Source organism: Maylandia zebra, linkage group LG7 (genome assembly GCF_041146795.1).
Source record: "Maylandia zebra isolate NMK-2024a linkage group LG7, Mzebra_GT3a, whole genome shotgun sequence".
Classification (NCBI taxonomy): Eukaryota; Metazoa; Chordata; class Actinopteri; order Cichliformes; family Cichlidae; genus Maylandia; species Maylandia zebra.
Window position 1 is genome coordinate 10,436,077 of NC_135173.1, and position 15,616 is coordinate 10,451,692.

The 15,616-nt window shown below is 40.1% G+C and overlaps 3 protein-coding genes across 4 annotated transcripts; all 3 read right to left on the minus strand.

Moving 5' to 3' along the window:
- Window positions 1–42: 42 nt before the first annotated feature.
- cimap1b (ciliary microtubule associated protein 1B) lies at window positions 43–3,943 on the minus strand. Of its 2 annotated transcripts, none has more exons than XM_004553322.5 (7): window positions 3,805–3,943; window positions 2,928–3,042; window positions 2,626–2,829; window positions 2,434–2,535; window positions 2,221–2,339; window positions 295–435; window positions 43–205 (listed from the first exon to the last, which is right to left on the minus strand). In XM_004553322.5, the coding sequence occupies exons 2-7, from the start codon at window positions 3,037–3,039 to the stop codon at window positions 113–115; spliced, it is 771 nt and encodes a 256-aa protein (XP_004553379.2). In that variant the 5' UTR covers window positions 3,040–3,042; window positions 3,805–3,943; the 3' UTR covers window positions 43–112. The 2 variants fall into 2 exon arrangements, with proteins under 2 accessions (XP_004553379.2, XP_004553380.2); XM_004553323.2 differs by lacking the exon at window positions 3,805–3,943 and adding an exon at window positions 3,619–3,772.
- Window positions 3,944–4,072: 129 nt separating this feature from the next.
- zgc:77752 (protein tyrosine phosphatase domain-containing protein 1) lies at window positions 4,073–8,654 on the minus strand. The gene is made up of 13 exons (XM_004553321.3): window positions 8,517–8,654; window positions 8,055–8,246; window positions 7,875–7,955; window positions 7,512–7,630; window positions 7,233–7,370; window positions 6,872–7,143; window positions 6,478–6,771; window positions 6,105–6,359; window positions 5,907–6,023; window positions 5,725–5,826; window positions 5,548–5,628; window positions 5,336–5,446; window positions 4,073–5,208 (listed from the first exon to the last, which is right to left on the minus strand). Exons 2-13 carry the CDS (start codon window positions 8,243–8,245, stop codon window positions 5,086–5,088), a joined length of 1,884 nt encoding a protein of 627 aa, XP_004553378.3. The 5' UTR covers window position 8,246; window positions 8,517–8,654; the 3' UTR covers window positions 4,073–5,085.
- A 1,683-nt stretch (window positions 8,655–10,337) lies between these two features.
- On the minus strand, window positions 10,338–15,492 carry LOC101477376 (ADP-ribosylation factor 5). The gene is made up of 6 exons (XM_004553320.5): window positions 15,262–15,492; window positions 14,550–14,630; window positions 14,329–14,438; window positions 12,514–12,585; window positions 11,643–11,768; window positions 10,338–11,524 (listed from the first exon to the last, which is right to left on the minus strand). Exons 1-6 carry the CDS (start codon window positions 15,326–15,328, stop codon window positions 11,438–11,440), a joined length of 543 nt encoding a protein of 180 aa, XP_004553377.1. The 5' UTR covers window positions 15,329–15,492; the 3' UTR covers window positions 10,338–11,437.
- Between the last annotated feature and the right edge of the window lie 124 nt (window positions 15,493–15,616).

Genomic DNA, 15,616 nt, shown 5'->3' on the forward strand with positions numbered 1-15,616 from the left:
TTCTTTGGCATCAAAATACAATCTCACTGTTGCGCTGAGCAGTTTGTATTTTATGCTTTATTGAAAAACTTCTGTGGTCATTTCCAGTTAAATTAAGAGATGACAGAGGACACTATTCCATAACATTCCCAGGAGCTGGTAGGATGTACTCAGAATGACGCAATCCAAAGGTAAAGCTCGGGGCTTTGGTTTTTGTGAGGTTTACCTAGGAAGGAAAAATCTTGATGAATGAAAAATGTTCATATTTGTGGAGCATTTAGGATAATAAGAACACGACATGATCAGGTTTCTTACTTGCTCAGGGTTGTATGCTCCTGGTCCTGGTTTCGCTGTGGTTTCACCGGGAGTGAAGTTGCGGCCTGTCATGCTGAATTGAGGAGGCTTCTGCCCATAAATACTGGGGTCCACAACTTTATAGGCAGCAGGGCCAGGAGTCTGCGGCCAAGAGAAACAAAAGTATAGACAACAACAGTAAACCACAGTTGCTAGGGTTTTTTTGTTTTGGTTTGGTTTCAGCTTTTTAGGGTTTGCTTGAGTAACTTTTATACCTGTATGTAACCAGTCTGGCCTCACACTGTCCTGCTACAGTCTGTGTTGTGGTTATGGTTTTGTTTCATATACATAGGGAATAGAGCCTGATGGAGGATTTTTAAGATACCAATATTTGACAATTTATTTTTTTTCTGTCAGACACATGGAACATAAACAGATTTTCCTAGCATTTGTTGCGTATCATCACTTATGAGTCCTTACTTAGATAATATGACAGTGCAGTTTAAAAATAAACTTGTTCTCTGCTCCAACAAGCTGTAGGTTACTCATTTACAATCTGCCTATAGCTGCTTGGATCAGCTGGTTGTTGTATTTGTGGATTTGCAAACACCTGTTGCCAACAGGTAAGTTACAAAGTGCCCTCTAGTTGACAAACTACACAATATCAACAACCACAAGATGGTTGAAGGGTGTTTCTCCCTTCTCATCTTAACTTGTCTTAGCAAATTTCACTTATGAGCCATTTCAAAAGTAGATCAGTAAATGAGATAAAATAGAAAATTTGTTAATATATAATCATGATGCAATGCAATTTCTGTGCAGGTTTTTATATGTGCTTTGTATATATTTTTGGAATTTGAGTAATGAAATTTAATGTGATGGCACACACCTTATCAGTCAGCTAGTGGTCCTGTTGGGGGAGAGGTGTAATAGCTATATATAATAGCTACAATGATTTAGATAAATTTTAATGGAAGTGAAATTTGCAATGAAATGCAACTGTTAAACACTGTTTTTACTAGTCACATGAAAAAGTTTTTCACAGGCCAGTCTGAGCACCTCTACAAAAACAGACATTTCAGGCCTCAGTTAGCAGGTTAAATGAAAAAGTTCATGACAGTAGAATTAGAGAACAAAGGAATAAGCACAGCTTGTTTGGAAGTGTTGCCAAAAGAAATAGTCTTCTCTATTAAAAAAAAAACGTGGCAGCATGGTTTTCATGTGTAATTTTGCATTGGATCAAACCACAAGACTTCCAGAACAATTCTTAACAGACAACAAAGACCAGTGTTGGAGATGTTCGTCCATACCGCACAGCACCACATTTGGAGAAAACAAAACAGCGTATCAGCACAAATGCCTTAAAGGGGCTTTAAAAGAGCTGTGCATAAAGGAATGCCTGCAGACTTCTATGAACTGAAGCAATATTGTAAAGAAGACTGAGATAAAATACCTCCACAATCATGTCAGAGAAACGTTATACAGGGAGAGATTACTCCATGTTGCTTCACGTTATTGCTGATGAAGGCTCTACAAGCTATCGAACCATGGGGCTTACTTAGTTTTTTAGAGGACTACATAGAGTGATGTGTAAACTCTATTTTTAATGATTATATTAACACCAAATCCTCATAACTACCACCAATATTAACCTGTATTAATTCAATAAATATTACTTAGAAGACATAAAAATTGTTTACAGCAAACTAATACAAACTCAGCCAAAAACAAACACTTTACACTAAAAAGACAAGATGTAAAGTTTATACACAGGTTTAATCTGTAAACAGGAGTACAGTGGGAAACTACTGGAACTGATGTCCATGAGAAGTCAAAGGTCACACAAAGAAACTAAAACCTCCCAATAATATAAATTCATTAAAAAATGACAAAATTTTTCAGGGAAATATAACTCTTAAAAGACATGTTACATATATAACTCTGCACCTTGCTTTGGTCATCATAGAAGGTTCCGATTTTGTTGCGGCCACGTAATGAGAAGCAGGGAGCAGAAGATGCAACCGCAGTGTTCCCTATCATGGGAGGCAGGGAATAGGTTGCAGGACCTGCAGTAGGAGCAAGAGATAAAGCTTACAGATTTTGTACTATGAAACTTTTTTATTCATAGTACAAATACAAAACAACAAATACATATTTTACCTGGTGTTTTGTTGCCACCTAATTCCTTGTGCCTGGCTAACAGTGAATAAGCAGGCGCAGCGCGGTAGATCCACTTTGCTGAGTGCTCTGGGGAATATTGACCTGACAGCAACAAAGAAATTTGTATAAAGACACTGAGACCAGGAGTAAAGCATCTTCATATGCGTTTAATGTGTTAGGAGTTCTGCTGACCTGGTCCAGGAGGCTCGAAGAACTTGGGCTCCTTTGGACGGCCGTGGAGTGAAAATGAAGGCATGCTGCTCAGGCCCTCTCTGGTCATGTTGGTGGGAATCAGGTATCTTGGCCCAGGGGAAACGTTATTATTGACCTCCTTACGACGCATCCCAAAGCTGAACATTGGGGCTTTGCATTTGGTAGGGTCGTGCTGAGACACACCTTTATCATAGAAGAAGAACACACCCTTATTGAATACTACTGCTACTACTACTAATAATAATTGTGCTGATAACAAAAAAAAAATTCTCTAACACTACCTGTGAGTCCAGGCAGTGCATACTTGGGCCCCGGGCTACCATAGAGGGCAGCTATAGGACCTCTTGGCTTGTGGGGCCTCCAGGTGCCAACCCAGGGATCAGCCTTCATCATTACCTTGACAGAGAAAGTCATGGAAAAAAAATAAAATGACTAAGGGGGGTTTGCACATTAAAAAAGAAAGAAAGAAAAAAAAAAAGATAAAATCACTCATCCTTCTGTGGTATATATATATATTCAGCTGATCCCTTATTAACCACAGCAGGTAGGTCCACATGTTTGATTTAGCAGATTTCTGCTGAGCATATTTGCCATGTCATGAAAGTGCATTACTATCGATGAAGGCTCTTTAAGCGTTTGCCAACTCAAAGTTCTTTCAAATCCTGCACCTTTCTGAGTGGCTCAGTAGTAACACGAGTGTGGCTTCACCTGGAACAGCAACACCACGGTGCTAATCATGGCAACAGATTTGGAACAATAATAACAATGACAACCATAACTCATTTCATATGTCATATGAACACTAACGCCAGAAAGAAACGTTAGTCATTTGCTAACTCGCACTGATTGAGCATAAGTGATCAATAATTATAAAACAGCTTTGCGCTCACCTGTGAAAACAAGCGCTAGCCATGTTAATGAGTTATATAAAGCATCGAGCTAAGTTCATGAATCATACATGGCTTTACTTACGCTTGACTTTTGTTTGACGGAGGCCTGGTTGATTATGTTTTTAACAGAAAAAGCTGTAAATCTTTCACCAAAAAAATAAATAAAGAAAAACTGTTTCTACCGTTTGCGTTCCAAACTAACGAATCACTGACTGCTTTCAGTTTTATTCAGTTGGTGAAATAAAGTAAACAGATTCGTGATTTTTACCTCACAAAATCCCGATCCTGCTTAGAGTCCGTGACAGGCTTTTTCCACAGAAATGAGCATGTGCGCTGAACCCAAACACAGATTGTTTAATGGTTGTCAACTTCACTATGACAACGTTTCCATGGCAATGACTCTCTGACATTTATTCTTAATATGTGTTGGATATAATGTTCTTTAACCAGTTTGACCGATAAAAAAATACTACTAATAATAACAATGAAAAAAAGGGAAAGGTTTCTAGTCAGCTCTGTTGGGGTGTCTTGGCTCCCTGGTATAATATCTGACTCACTCACATTTAACCAGAGACATGCAAGAAGTATATACATGCAATACATTATGCAGATGTTGTAAATGATTTATTAGGTATGAAATGCTGTTCTGCTACAGGGTCACACTGTGGGCACACTGCTTGGATTTAACCTCTTAGAACTAATGACAGGACCTGATATACTATTCAGTACTAAACTCATTAAATGTTTGTTTTTTAATTCTAACTTTATTTCAAGTTTAACCACTTTTCTAGCACTCTATGCAGGACTGGTCCATGGCACAGATGTAGTTTATACTCTTTGCCTGGTAACTGTTTCAAATACTTCAAATCATCTTAATCCACGGAAACAAACAAATATATGACTTAATCTTAATGCCCTCTACTGGAAATATCTTAGGCTTAATTTATAGACATTGGCACATTTTCATTGTCCCCTGTGAAGTGTGTAACAGTGTAAGCAGGACACATCATAAACAAAATATTTTAGTGCCAGAGGGGACAGTTACAATTGAAGCACATTAACACGGCTTAGACTGAAAGAGTAGAGCAGGTAATAGTTCTCGTTAGATTGTGTAGGTGATACTTTATTTCTTACATCTAAATCAGTATAGGTTATTAGCAATTTTGTTAGGCCCACATTTATTGTGAAATAGGGATATTTTAAAAAAGGGAAGATAAATATGAGACATGAAGGGGGAGGTTGGTCTTTATATATCAAATTCTGCTTTAAATGCACTCCAAAAACCAAACTGTAAAGGGCATTTTTCACAGTGGGTGCTCTATTTTGTCATATTTGGAATTAGGGAAAAAAGTGGCATCTCAGTGTGATGGCAAACACTTACAGGATCCTACAACTAAAGTAATTAGACAGAATTAAGCAATCATTTATTTAAGTGCTTGCACCTCAATTTTTTTTCCTCTGATTTGTCAAAATGTCTCTGTGGGGGGGGAAAAACCCCAACAACAACAATATGCAGTATCAGTTTTTGTTTCTGTATAAACTCTTGTCTTCAAAGTGTAGCATTGGTGCTGCAGGCTCTAGTGAAGTATCTGTAGTTGTGGAAGGTTTCTCTCAAAGTGGCCTTCATGACTTTCATTAGAGGTGCAAGGCTTTCCATTTCCTCTTGGGAGCGCTGTAAGATACATGTATATATGTGTGTTTATTTAAAAAAAAAGGAAAATTATAACACTTGAAAAAAAGTTTTCATATTTAGAACAAATGCAACATGATTTACTCATTGAACTTCCACTCTGTCTTACCCTTGTAAGTGCCCGTATCAGGCGGTGAAGCACTGCCTCCTCTCTGTGTGGACAAAGGCTGGTGACTGTGCTCACGCAGCTCAGCAGACAGTAAATGGTGTGTCTCTGTGGCTGTAACAATGTAATATCCCAAATAACATCTTGCATCTAAGGAGATCTACGTATAAATGTATAAATGCTTAGTAAGAAAGCCCAGGAGATTGTTTGCTTACTTTCTTGAGCACACTGAGAGGATTCCTGTTGCTTGCTCTAATACTCAGTCTTTCTATGTCCTCGGCACTGAGGACAGGGTCCTGAATGAGATTGGAGAAAACCAATAAAAGTGAGAGACAAATGTTTACTGCAGTACAGGGTGCTTAATCAGAAATCCCTTGTGTGATGCCACTAACCCTCAGCTTCTCCAGCCAGGTCCACAAGAGACAGCAGAGAACATGAGGATCTGATTCAGTGACCAGCAGAGCCCAGCCACACTCACTACTATTCAGTTCCTCCTATAGAAAAAGTGAGTGGTAGTATTAATTCACTGATATGTTCTGATTCATAACAATGATTACTTGTTTGTTCGTTTTACCTGCAGCAGAGCCGACCTTTGCAGAACTGTTTCTCCTGGAGGACCCTGCTCTGACATTGCTTTAGCTACAGGACGAGCCGTCGAGGTCGGGCCTAGGTTATGTGGATTTCTGCACAGCTGCATGTGACATTGGTTAGAACACATCCACAGCAAAGCTTTCTTTACCTTTACCATTTTTAAAAATAAATGTAAGGTTACCTCCACATTGGAACTGTATTTGGGTAGAGCCTTTTTAGCCTTGCACTTTGACTGCTTAGCACAGCTGCTGTTTGTTCTCATGCTGGACACTGGAATATTGAGTATATGAGTTTCCTTTTTGGTGGTTTGGTAGCCTGATGAAAGCCCACCAAAAACTGGACTAACTGGTCTGAGATCAGTTCGCATACGTTCCGGCAAACACCAGTGGTTCTCATCTCCAAGAGCTGTGGTGCAGTATGGATTCAGCTCCGATCCCTTCAGTACAAAACGCAACAAAGGGGGACAAATCCTTTATAACCAGACCCATTTTACATTATTATTCAAGAATTTGAATAATTCTGTGTGCACAATTTTAAAATTTGACCTCATTTACCTTGATCTTGCTGAGATCAGAGTCACTGTAGCTGCGTTTGTCCATCAGTACCTCCCTCTTCCTCTCCAAGAATCCTAACGGGTCATCCCATGAGGACATTGACCCCGAACCTGCCCACGAGCTTCTATGACCTTCTCTCAGCAAGGGCAAGTACTGCTTGGACACCAGAGTCTCTCTCACAGTGCTGCTCAGGACCCTAAGTGCGGACCTCTTGTCCAGTTCAGTATAGACCTCTGGAGGTGAAGGAAGACCCAGAGCCAAGCAGGAGAGACACACACACAGGAGGTACACCACCTAATCAAGTGGAAGTCAGAAAAGAGGAGAAGGTTAATTGCTCTACAATCCAGGCATTTCATGACACAGGATTAATGTATTATGATGACAAAATCCAGACCTTTGGTGTTTGTCTGAGATTGCGAGCCTCCTTGCCGTGCAGTAGGAGTGCTTGTCGGTTTAGATAGTGCTGCAGGGTGAAAGGGGCTCCGTGTCTCAGGCTAAGGTCTGGGTATTGAACCAGCTGTGTGCTAAGCAGGCGAGCAAAATCAAACACCTTGCTTATCTGTGCCCGGGTTTGGATAGAGCGAGGTCGTTTAATCCGCACAAAGTGGACGGCCTCACTCGGGCTGATGCGCAAGGTGTAGATTAAGTAGCAAGCTATCAGGACACCTGGCGATCAGGAACACAGCAAGAGCATTATATGTGGCCAATCTGCAACATGCAATACTTACTTACATGGAATATATTTTTAATCCTACCTGTCCTCCCCAGGCCTGCATGACAGTGCACGGCCACTCTTCCTTCCCTCACCGCAAAGGCAATAACCTTCACTGCGTCAATTAACCCAACAAGAGATGACACTCCAAAATCTGGCATCCCAAAGTTGTAAAAGTAAACTGCACATAAACATATGTACATAAGAATAGTGAGCTGAAGGAAAGAGCATTAAAGCCATCAGCATAATGTTTGCACACAAAATAAACTGTTTTCTGTATTGAAAATAAATATGCTTTGCTTTCAGTGTTTTAAGATCTCACTGTCATTGTCCATGAAGATCTGAGGAGAGTAGGTGAAACCACTTTCAGGGTCCAGAGGAGGTCCACAGTGAGCATGCTCGCCTGGGAGCTGCATGTTAACGATCGACCTGATGTTTAACCTGCAAATAAAGTCAAAAACTGGAGGAAACCTGCAGACACTTGGTGTTCATCTCAAAGGTTTTTTGTTTGTTACTTGCTATGTGTCCACAGTTCCAGAAGTTTTAAAACTACTACGATCGTCAAGTGTCGTTGTAAAAAAGTGATACAAGATGCTTTATGTCCTTCCTTTTTTGCAGTAATTACTGTAAGGTTGCAGGCGTCATGCATCAATTTACTACACAGACAATACTGACCAGTGATTACCTTTGAAACTGATCTATGATGTTGTACTTCTCAATTAGATAACTTGATGGTCTTGCCATGGCAACTATGTCATCTGTTACCCTGAGACAAGTAGAAGTTCACAGTCAGCATGGACTCCTTACCGTTTTGCGAAAACACGCGCAACACAAAATTATGTGTGAGATTGCCAAACACTCTCACCAGGAGGAGAAAATGCCTCGAATAACTTGCTGGTTCAGCTTCCAGCACTCTGGTCCCTCGTAGCGACAATCTTTACCTCCACAGGCCAGTAGACAGAGGAGCTTGGGTGGGATAGCTTTCACCAGATTCTCCCTGGCCTGGGAATAGGTGGGCTGTGGTACCGGTATGTGAGGGGTCAACGTCGGCATCATCCTGCACATGTAAAACCTGCAAATCAGCTTTTGCTAACGTATTATATCTGTGAAGGATGCCTCACCTGGAAGAAATAGCAGCTTCCTTCGTCCTTCAACTCTGACAAACATGCAGCTTGCAGTCTGACAGTATTTGTATTACTTTTAGCTGTCATTTTACTTACTGTGCAAGGATCTCATGTCTGAAAGTGTTCTGCTTTAAGAACAGTCCAACTATATTGTTTTTATATAGCTTCATATGTAATAAACAGCAATTAAATGTAATGCTTACCTTTCTGTTTATGTTAAGAAGTGATGGTTTAAATCCCATTTAATGTATTTCTATGAGGCTTTAAGAAATATGAAGAAAAAAACTGATCAACAAAGCAGAGTACACATGGGCTCATCTGTCTTGATGCACACCGCTTGCACTCACTCACAAAACTGTGTGATGACCCAGCTCCACTAAGCCTGATTAGCTGTCATAAATACATTAGAACAGACACTCATGCATCGTAGCAAGCCAATTATATCCTTACACCTTCACCTATAAACACTGTGTATGTCCTAATTACTTAGCACCTGGCGTCATACATGATTTTACTCCACTTGATATGCTGAGAAACTGTAACAAGCACCAAAAGAGAGACTGTAAATGTTGTGCTTATACGGTGATCTCAGATCATCTCACACCAGATCAGTCTGACAACTATGGTAACTGATTTATTGAAAATTGATTGACTATAAAGTCTTCATGGCAGAAAATTGCCACACATTTTAATCTTATTGCACACTAAACTGCTGTGAATTGGAGATAAACGACGATATGTGCCCCTGGTTCTCTGTCTGTATATGACCACCTCCTGCACTACAAGCTGTTTGTGCAATAAATTCACTTCTCATTAGTACACTGGGATCTGCCCAGCCCGGGAGCCGCCACCAGTCCTCTCTGAGGCCTTTCCTAAACCGCAGCCTTACTTCATGCTCAAGCCATCTGCCAACATCTACTAGAAACACTGTCAAACTTAAATGAGGATTTGGTCGCAGCTACTGACTCCCCTTTGACATTATCGCCCCCTGCAGTGCTGCAACAGTAACTACATGGTAATGATGAAAAGATGATAATACAACTTTTTTCTATCCCAATTAGGGCTCATCTCCCATTTAAAAAATGATTACTATATGCTGGATAAATTTCACACATCTGCTCCTGCTCAGCACAGGACATGCTGGGGGAACAGAGCTACATTACAAAGCTTTTATTTGAAAGCAATTTTATATTCTAGTCATTTAACATTTCATGTCCACTTTTTACCCTTCCTCTTTACTTGACAGTGGTATTAATTTAAGCAGATGCTGTGAGTGAGCTGCTCTCCCTTTATGCCCTTTCCAGTGCACCATCTGTCATTATACTTCTCTATTATTCAGTCCTTTCAACTTGAATCCCTGCATCTGACAGCCTGGCACTTAGCTTTGACATTTTCCATCCAAACTGCTACAAAAGACCAGACACTCTTATTCAGGAAATTGCCATTTACTAACATTTAGAAGAAATCCACATAACTAATCCTGCTTTTCTCTCCAAGTCACCATCTTATACCACTAGCAGTCAAAATGAAGGGAAACTGCATCAAGGTCACGTAGGCTGAATGTTTTACTCAAAGCATTGATAGCTATTTTCCTCCAGCTCAGTTTGTTAGTTTACAGTCAAATCGCTTCCTCACCTTTAACTCTTTAGTTACATTAGTAAACAAAATTAATTAATTAAAAGAAAATCTTGCCTGCCTGAGGGCCATTCTCAACATGCAGAAGCCGTACAGTTCGCTGTACAGATGACCTTAGGTCATACCCAAACACCAAGGAAGACGTGCTAGGAAATGTGGTGGCTTGAAAGCAAGTAATATATAAGCAAAGACAGGCAGAAGGTGAGATCCGTTTGCAAGGTCTGTCCAAGTTACAGCGCAAAACATACTGGTACTTCCGCTCAGCCTGGTTCCTGATAAAAAGATGTTGACTGATGATGAAACAAACCTGAAAGCCAAGAAAGACCTGGCCTGAAAAAACACTGACAAATTACACCGAATGTCGTCAACAATGAGCAGAGTCTGAAAAATATCTTTAAACACTAACTTTATTTGGAAAATATTGTTAGAGAATATTTTTGACAAGTGTCAACATCTTAAAGCACAAGTTGGAATGTACCCAGATAAATTGATGGGTAGGTATGGGATATGTAACACAGTATTTGTAAAACAGTACAACAGCTGAGAAACAGACAAAAGCAACAAAGAAAAAAAAAAAAAAAACATGCTGCTTTACTGTGTTGCAATGACACTGGTGGTGTGTCAACACTGAAAAGATGCTTCCTTCCTCCTTTTAGTAAAGATTTTTTGTCGGGAGGATAGAAGATCACAAGATAAAAGAACTTAAGTTCCCTCTTTTTCCATTGTGGTTCATAAAAACAAAGTGAAAAAAGGCAAATGAGCCAAATTCGCAGATGTTCAAACAGGATAAGTTGCAGAAAGAAATCTGTCCTCACTTTGGTTTTGCTGCACCCCAGCATGCAATCCACCACATCTTATTGCATAATTTTATAAGCATAGAGAGACAAAAGCATATTAGGAGGGAGCATGACCTAACAATGTGATAAAGAAAGGATTACTCAGATTTAGGCAAAGAGGGACCAGAAGGCACGATGCTCCTTTGTGGATACATGTGATTCCACACTAGTAACAAAATCACTGCAATCCTCCTGCACCTCAGACTAAAAGGCACAAGCCTTTTCAAAAATGAGTTGCCATTAGATTAAGGACACAGAGGTGAACCACAGGGCTGGGTCTAACATTCACAGTTTGTGGCCTATAAATTGTCTTTAAATAAAGTTTTTTATTTTGTCATATCCCTCCTAGTAAATGGTTGAGGAAGATAAAGTCTAAGTACAAGGAAATGATTACTGCAGATGCTGCCTAGACAGGAGCCAAGGCATTAAATGGAAATGATAAGTGGTGATAAGTAGGAACAAAAAGAGAATAGACACTAGGTCAAGAGATAATGTAACTGATAACACAATCAAAAAGAGGAGTTATTAATTTTTTCCACCAGCCTTATCCCTTGTGTGATCACTAATGCTTGAAAGTTTCTTGACTGAATGTCTGTGCCTTCAGTCCTATTTTGTGGCGTTTAGTCTCTTTCTTCTATCCAAACAGTCCTTCCTCAGTTCTTGGACAACTCTTGGGATAGCCAGTCAAGTCCTTCATATAGCCCAGTTCCCTGGGTAGCGCAGGTAGACTCAATGTGCCACTGTGGGGGTGAGATAATGTGAGATTGTAAAAAGAGCGCCAAACGTGCTTGTTTTTTGTTTTTGTGTTTTTTTTTTTTCTTTCTGGTGTAAAGACTGTTTTCTACTCAAATTACTTACAGTTTTGCTGCGAAGGGCATGAAGGCCAAGTTTGTCCGTCAGCTCGCTGACCGATAAGGCGTTGGGAAGATCTTGTTTGTTTGCAAATACCAGCAAAACGGCATCTTTCAACTCGTCTTCTTGCAGCTGCAGAAACCAGATTAAAGATTTCATGTTATAGCAAAATAAACGGGGTGAAACTACTGAGTTTAGATCTTTGTGTGGCACCAATGATTCGACTTTACTGTCGTTTCAAGTCCTGATAAACTTGACTGTTATTTTTCTCTTTGACTACGGGGACCTATCGAGGCAGCAAAGTCATCTTAAATCATGATGCCACCACCTCCGTGCTTCAATTTTGGGACCACGGGTTCATGGCTCTACACCGTAAATATTGTTGCATGCTCATCTCAAACAGTACAACTCTATTTGTCCACAAACTCTATGATTATTTTGTAAAACTTTACAGTTTTACATACCTCAATCCATTTTCAATATGTAAATGGGGACAGGCTTTGGGACAGGCTTATGCACACATATACTCACATCTTTCATTTTCATGGGCTATGCCAGTAACAGTGAGGCAACACTAGAAAGTAGACACTACTTGCTTCTGGATGGCTCAGAAGAAGTAAAAATATGATGAGAAATCCATGTTTCTCCAAGGCACGGCCAAATCAATCAGCACTTCAAACTACAAACAGACTCCTACAGTAAGGAGGACAGTCATCTAACAGTAAAAAACAAACAAAAAAAACAAAAAAGGGGACAAATATTTAAGGATCAAGTACATCCTGTAAAGACTAGGTTTATGTTTTGAGTCCCTGTAAAGCATGATGGGAACAGAATTACACAGAATGAAACTGTTTTTCTTATTTAGCCAAGAACTCACCATCTTAGACAGCTCTTCTGCTGATTCAGCCACTCTTTCTCTGTCATTGCTGTCCACTACAAAGATGAGGCCCTGCACAACAAGAGAGGTTTTTGAAGTGATTACATTAGAATTTAATGTTGGTCATTTAATGAAAAGCAAATATGGTCAGTGTACTGGTATGTAGATTTTAAGATCAACTCAAACATGCCACAAGATAACAACTAAAGACATGTTCATACAGCTTTGGTGAAACTGCAATGACTTAAACTACAAGAAATATAAGACACATAAAATAAAACCAGTCATTATGTATTTTGACAAATCCATTTGCTTTAAACATTATGGCTGCGTTGCCATCATTTAGTTTTTTTTGTTTCTTTTGCATTTCTTAGCTGCCAACTGCTACTATTGCTCAATGACACATTGTTATGCCAAACATGAGATTATGTAATCATCAGAAACATTGTATCCAACCAGATGATTACTTTGAATCCCATTAACCTGGCCTCCAGGGACACTGCGAGGAATCTCGGGAGTTGTTTGTGATCAGGACGTGTCCTTCAATGTGCCCATTAAACAAATATCTAGGACTGCTTTCTTTCACCTATGTAACGGCACTAAAATTAGAAACACCCCATCTCAGAGCAATGCTAAAAACTAGTTCGTGCTTTTATTATTTATAAATTAAACTGCTGTAATTTATTATTATCTGGTTTTTCTAAATGTTCCCTGAAAAGTCTCAAACTAATACAAAATGCTTTAACAGAAGTATTAACAGGGACAAGAACGAGAGCTCATATTTCCCACATATCGGCTTCATTGGCTCCCTATTAAGGAATTAAAGTAAAGTGGGAGGCGGAGCCTTCAGCTATTTAGCTCCTCTCCTGTGGAACCAGCTCCCAGTTTGGATTTTAGACACAGAAACCCTCTCTACTACTGAAATTAGATTTAAAACTGTCCTTTTTGATAAAGCTTACAGATAGTACTGATCAAATGACCCTAGGGCAGCGGTCCCCAACCCCCGGGCCTCGGACCGGTACCGGTCCCTGAGTCGTTTGGTACCGGGCCGTGAGAGTTGAGGCTCAGGTGTGAAATGTATGGTTTTCAGGGTTTTTATCGGTTTTCAGCGTTATTTTGTTATCATTTTTATTGTTAACTCGGTTTTCCTTGGTCTTTTCACGTGTGTTATGAATAAATCTTAAAGGCCGGTCCGGCCTTTAAGGTGTCGCGGATAAATACAACAAAATAAAACTAGTACCAGTACCGAAAAAAAGAAGATTTATTCATAACACAAGTGAAAAGACCCAGGAAAACCGAGTTAACGATAAAAACAATAACAAAATAACCCTGAAAACCGATAAAAACCCTGAAAACCATACATTTCACACCTGAGCCTCAACTTTCGCGGTCCGGTACCAAACAACTCACGGGCCGGTACTGGTCCGAGGCCCGGGGGTTGGGGACCGCTGCCCTAGGGCATCCATTAATTGCGCTGCTATAGGCTCAGGCTGCTGGGAGACTGCCTCCGGTACTGCCTGTCTCACTTACACACTTCTTTTTACTTTCTCTTTCACTCCACCTCCAACTGGATGGCTTCCTTGACCAAGTGTATTTCTGACTGAGTTTTTTCTTCCTGCTGTTACCTAGCGCCTCCTCTTGAGGCTTACCTGACTGTAGGAGTTTTCTCTCTAACACTGTGTGAGCTTTACCTTCCACTATAAAGCACTTTAAAGCAACTGTTATTGAGATTTGATAAGCTTGAACTGAGCTAAATTACCTTTAGGCTATTAATCCAAAGTTGTCACAAAACTGCATGACGGTCATATTACATACCTGTGTGTTCTGGAAGTAATGCCTCCAGAGAGGCCTGATCTTGTCCTGGCCACCCACGTCCCACACGGTGAAACTGATATTTTTAAATTCTACCGTCTCCACATTAAAACCTTTACAGAAGAAGAAGAAGCTCTTAACACTGCTAAACACTGGAGGGAACCATCAAAGAACCATAACTGAACTTCAAGTTGTAAAAGGAAAACTAAAGGAAAGTCTCTCACCGATGGTTGGGATGGTAGTTACAATTTCACCCAGCTTCAGTTTGTACAAGATGGTCGTTTTTCCCGCAGCATCCAATCCAACTGCAGGGAAACAACGTGGTTTAAATACAAGTCAACATTCATATTAAAAGTGAATACAAGTCAGTGCTGAACATTGAACTGATTGCGTAACAGCGTCTTCCTCCAGTCCAGTCACAGAAGTCGACTAATATCGTGCCCTGTCACGCCATTTGCGCAAATAAACGTCATCAGAAGATAATTGCTTAATTACTCGAGTTAAACAACGTGAAAACGCCGTAACGAGTTACCGTCAAACAACGTATGTTAGCATTTTTAGTTAAAACATTTACAGCTTTAATCGTCGCACTGTTCTTTCAAGTGCCCATTTGCCAATGACAATAACATTTCAATAAGATTTTTCTTTTAGTATTTTAACGTAATTTCTTTTAAAATGATGCTTTTTAACAGACTTTACTACGGAACTTCTTTTAAACCACACACATAAAAAATTAAAACCCACGACGACAAAAAAAATTGTTACTTTTCTCAAACAACAAAATATTAAGAACAACAATAGTTATTATAATATAATTGTCTCTTCTTTGTGCTTTTCCTCCTCTTTCTCCCCCCAAATTTTAGAAGTCTGGGAAGTGCTCTCCCACGAACGCTCATCAACAACTAGCTAACAGCGCTATCTAAAGCTAGCACTCACCCATCAAAATCCTCATCTGTTTTTTGCCAAAAAGCCGACCGAAGATGGACGAGATGGTGAGCCCCATAACTGTCCGTGGATGTTTAACTTTGTGGGAGTAGAAGTGACACAAGCCGCCGCAGGAACACACACGTAGACTGTGTTGCTTTATCTCTGATCCGCTTTTTCACCGTGATTTCCACACAGGAGCACTGCCGACTGCCACGTCCGGGCCAACGTGGAACACGCACACGTCACAAGTTTGAATCAACTTTATCAACTCAATCTCTGTAAACACCACAACTCTTTTGTACGGTGCTGCGCTTGAGGTCTGTTTGTACGGTATAAAGAGCGGTATTACACGGGATATGAGAGA

What these genes read in the sequence shown, in the direction of transcription:
- zgc:77752 (XM_004553321.3), bottom strand. Translation starts at nt 8,245, where the DNA reads ATGATGCCGACGTTGACCCCTCACATACCGGTACCACAGCCCACCTAT. An exon ending in CTGATCTCAGCAAGATCAAG is followed by an intron (nt 6,360 to 6,477) that starts GTAAATGAGGTC and finishes TTTGTACTGAAG; the next exon opens with GGATCGGAGCTGAATCCATA. An exon ending in AATACAGTTCCAATGTGGAG is followed by an intron (nt 6,024 to 6,104) that starts GTAACCTTACAT and finishes TGTCACATGCAG; the next exon opens with CTGTGCAGAAATCCACATAA.
- LOC101477376 (XM_004553320.5), bottom strand. Translation starts at nt 15,328, where the DNA reads ATGGGGCTCACCATCTCGTCCATCTTCGGTCGGCTTTTTGGCAAAAAA. An exon ending in ACAGATGAGGATTTTGATGG is followed by an intron (nt 14,631 to 15,261) that starts GTGAGTGCTAGC and finishes GTTTCCCTGCAG; the next exon opens with TTGGATTGGATGCTGCGGGA. An exon ending in AACTACCATCCCAACCATCG is followed by an intron (nt 14,439 to 14,549) that starts GTGAGAGACTTT and finishes TCTTCTGTAAAG; the next exon opens with GTTTTAATGTGGAGACGGTA.
- cimap1b (XM_004553322.5), bottom strand. Translation starts at nt 3,039, where the DNA reads ATGATGAAGGCTGATCCCTGGGTTGGCACCTGGAGGCCCCACAAGCCA. An exon ending in CTTCGAGCCTCCTGGACCAG is followed by an intron (nt 2,536 to 2,625) that starts GTCAGCAGAACT and finishes TGTTGCTGTCAG; the next exon opens with GTCAATATTCCCCAGAGCAC. An exon ending in TCTATGATGACCAAAGCAAG is followed by an intron (nt 436 to 2,220) that starts GTGCAGAGTTAT and finishes TCTTGGCCGCAG; the next exon opens with ACTCCTGGCCCTGCTGCCTA.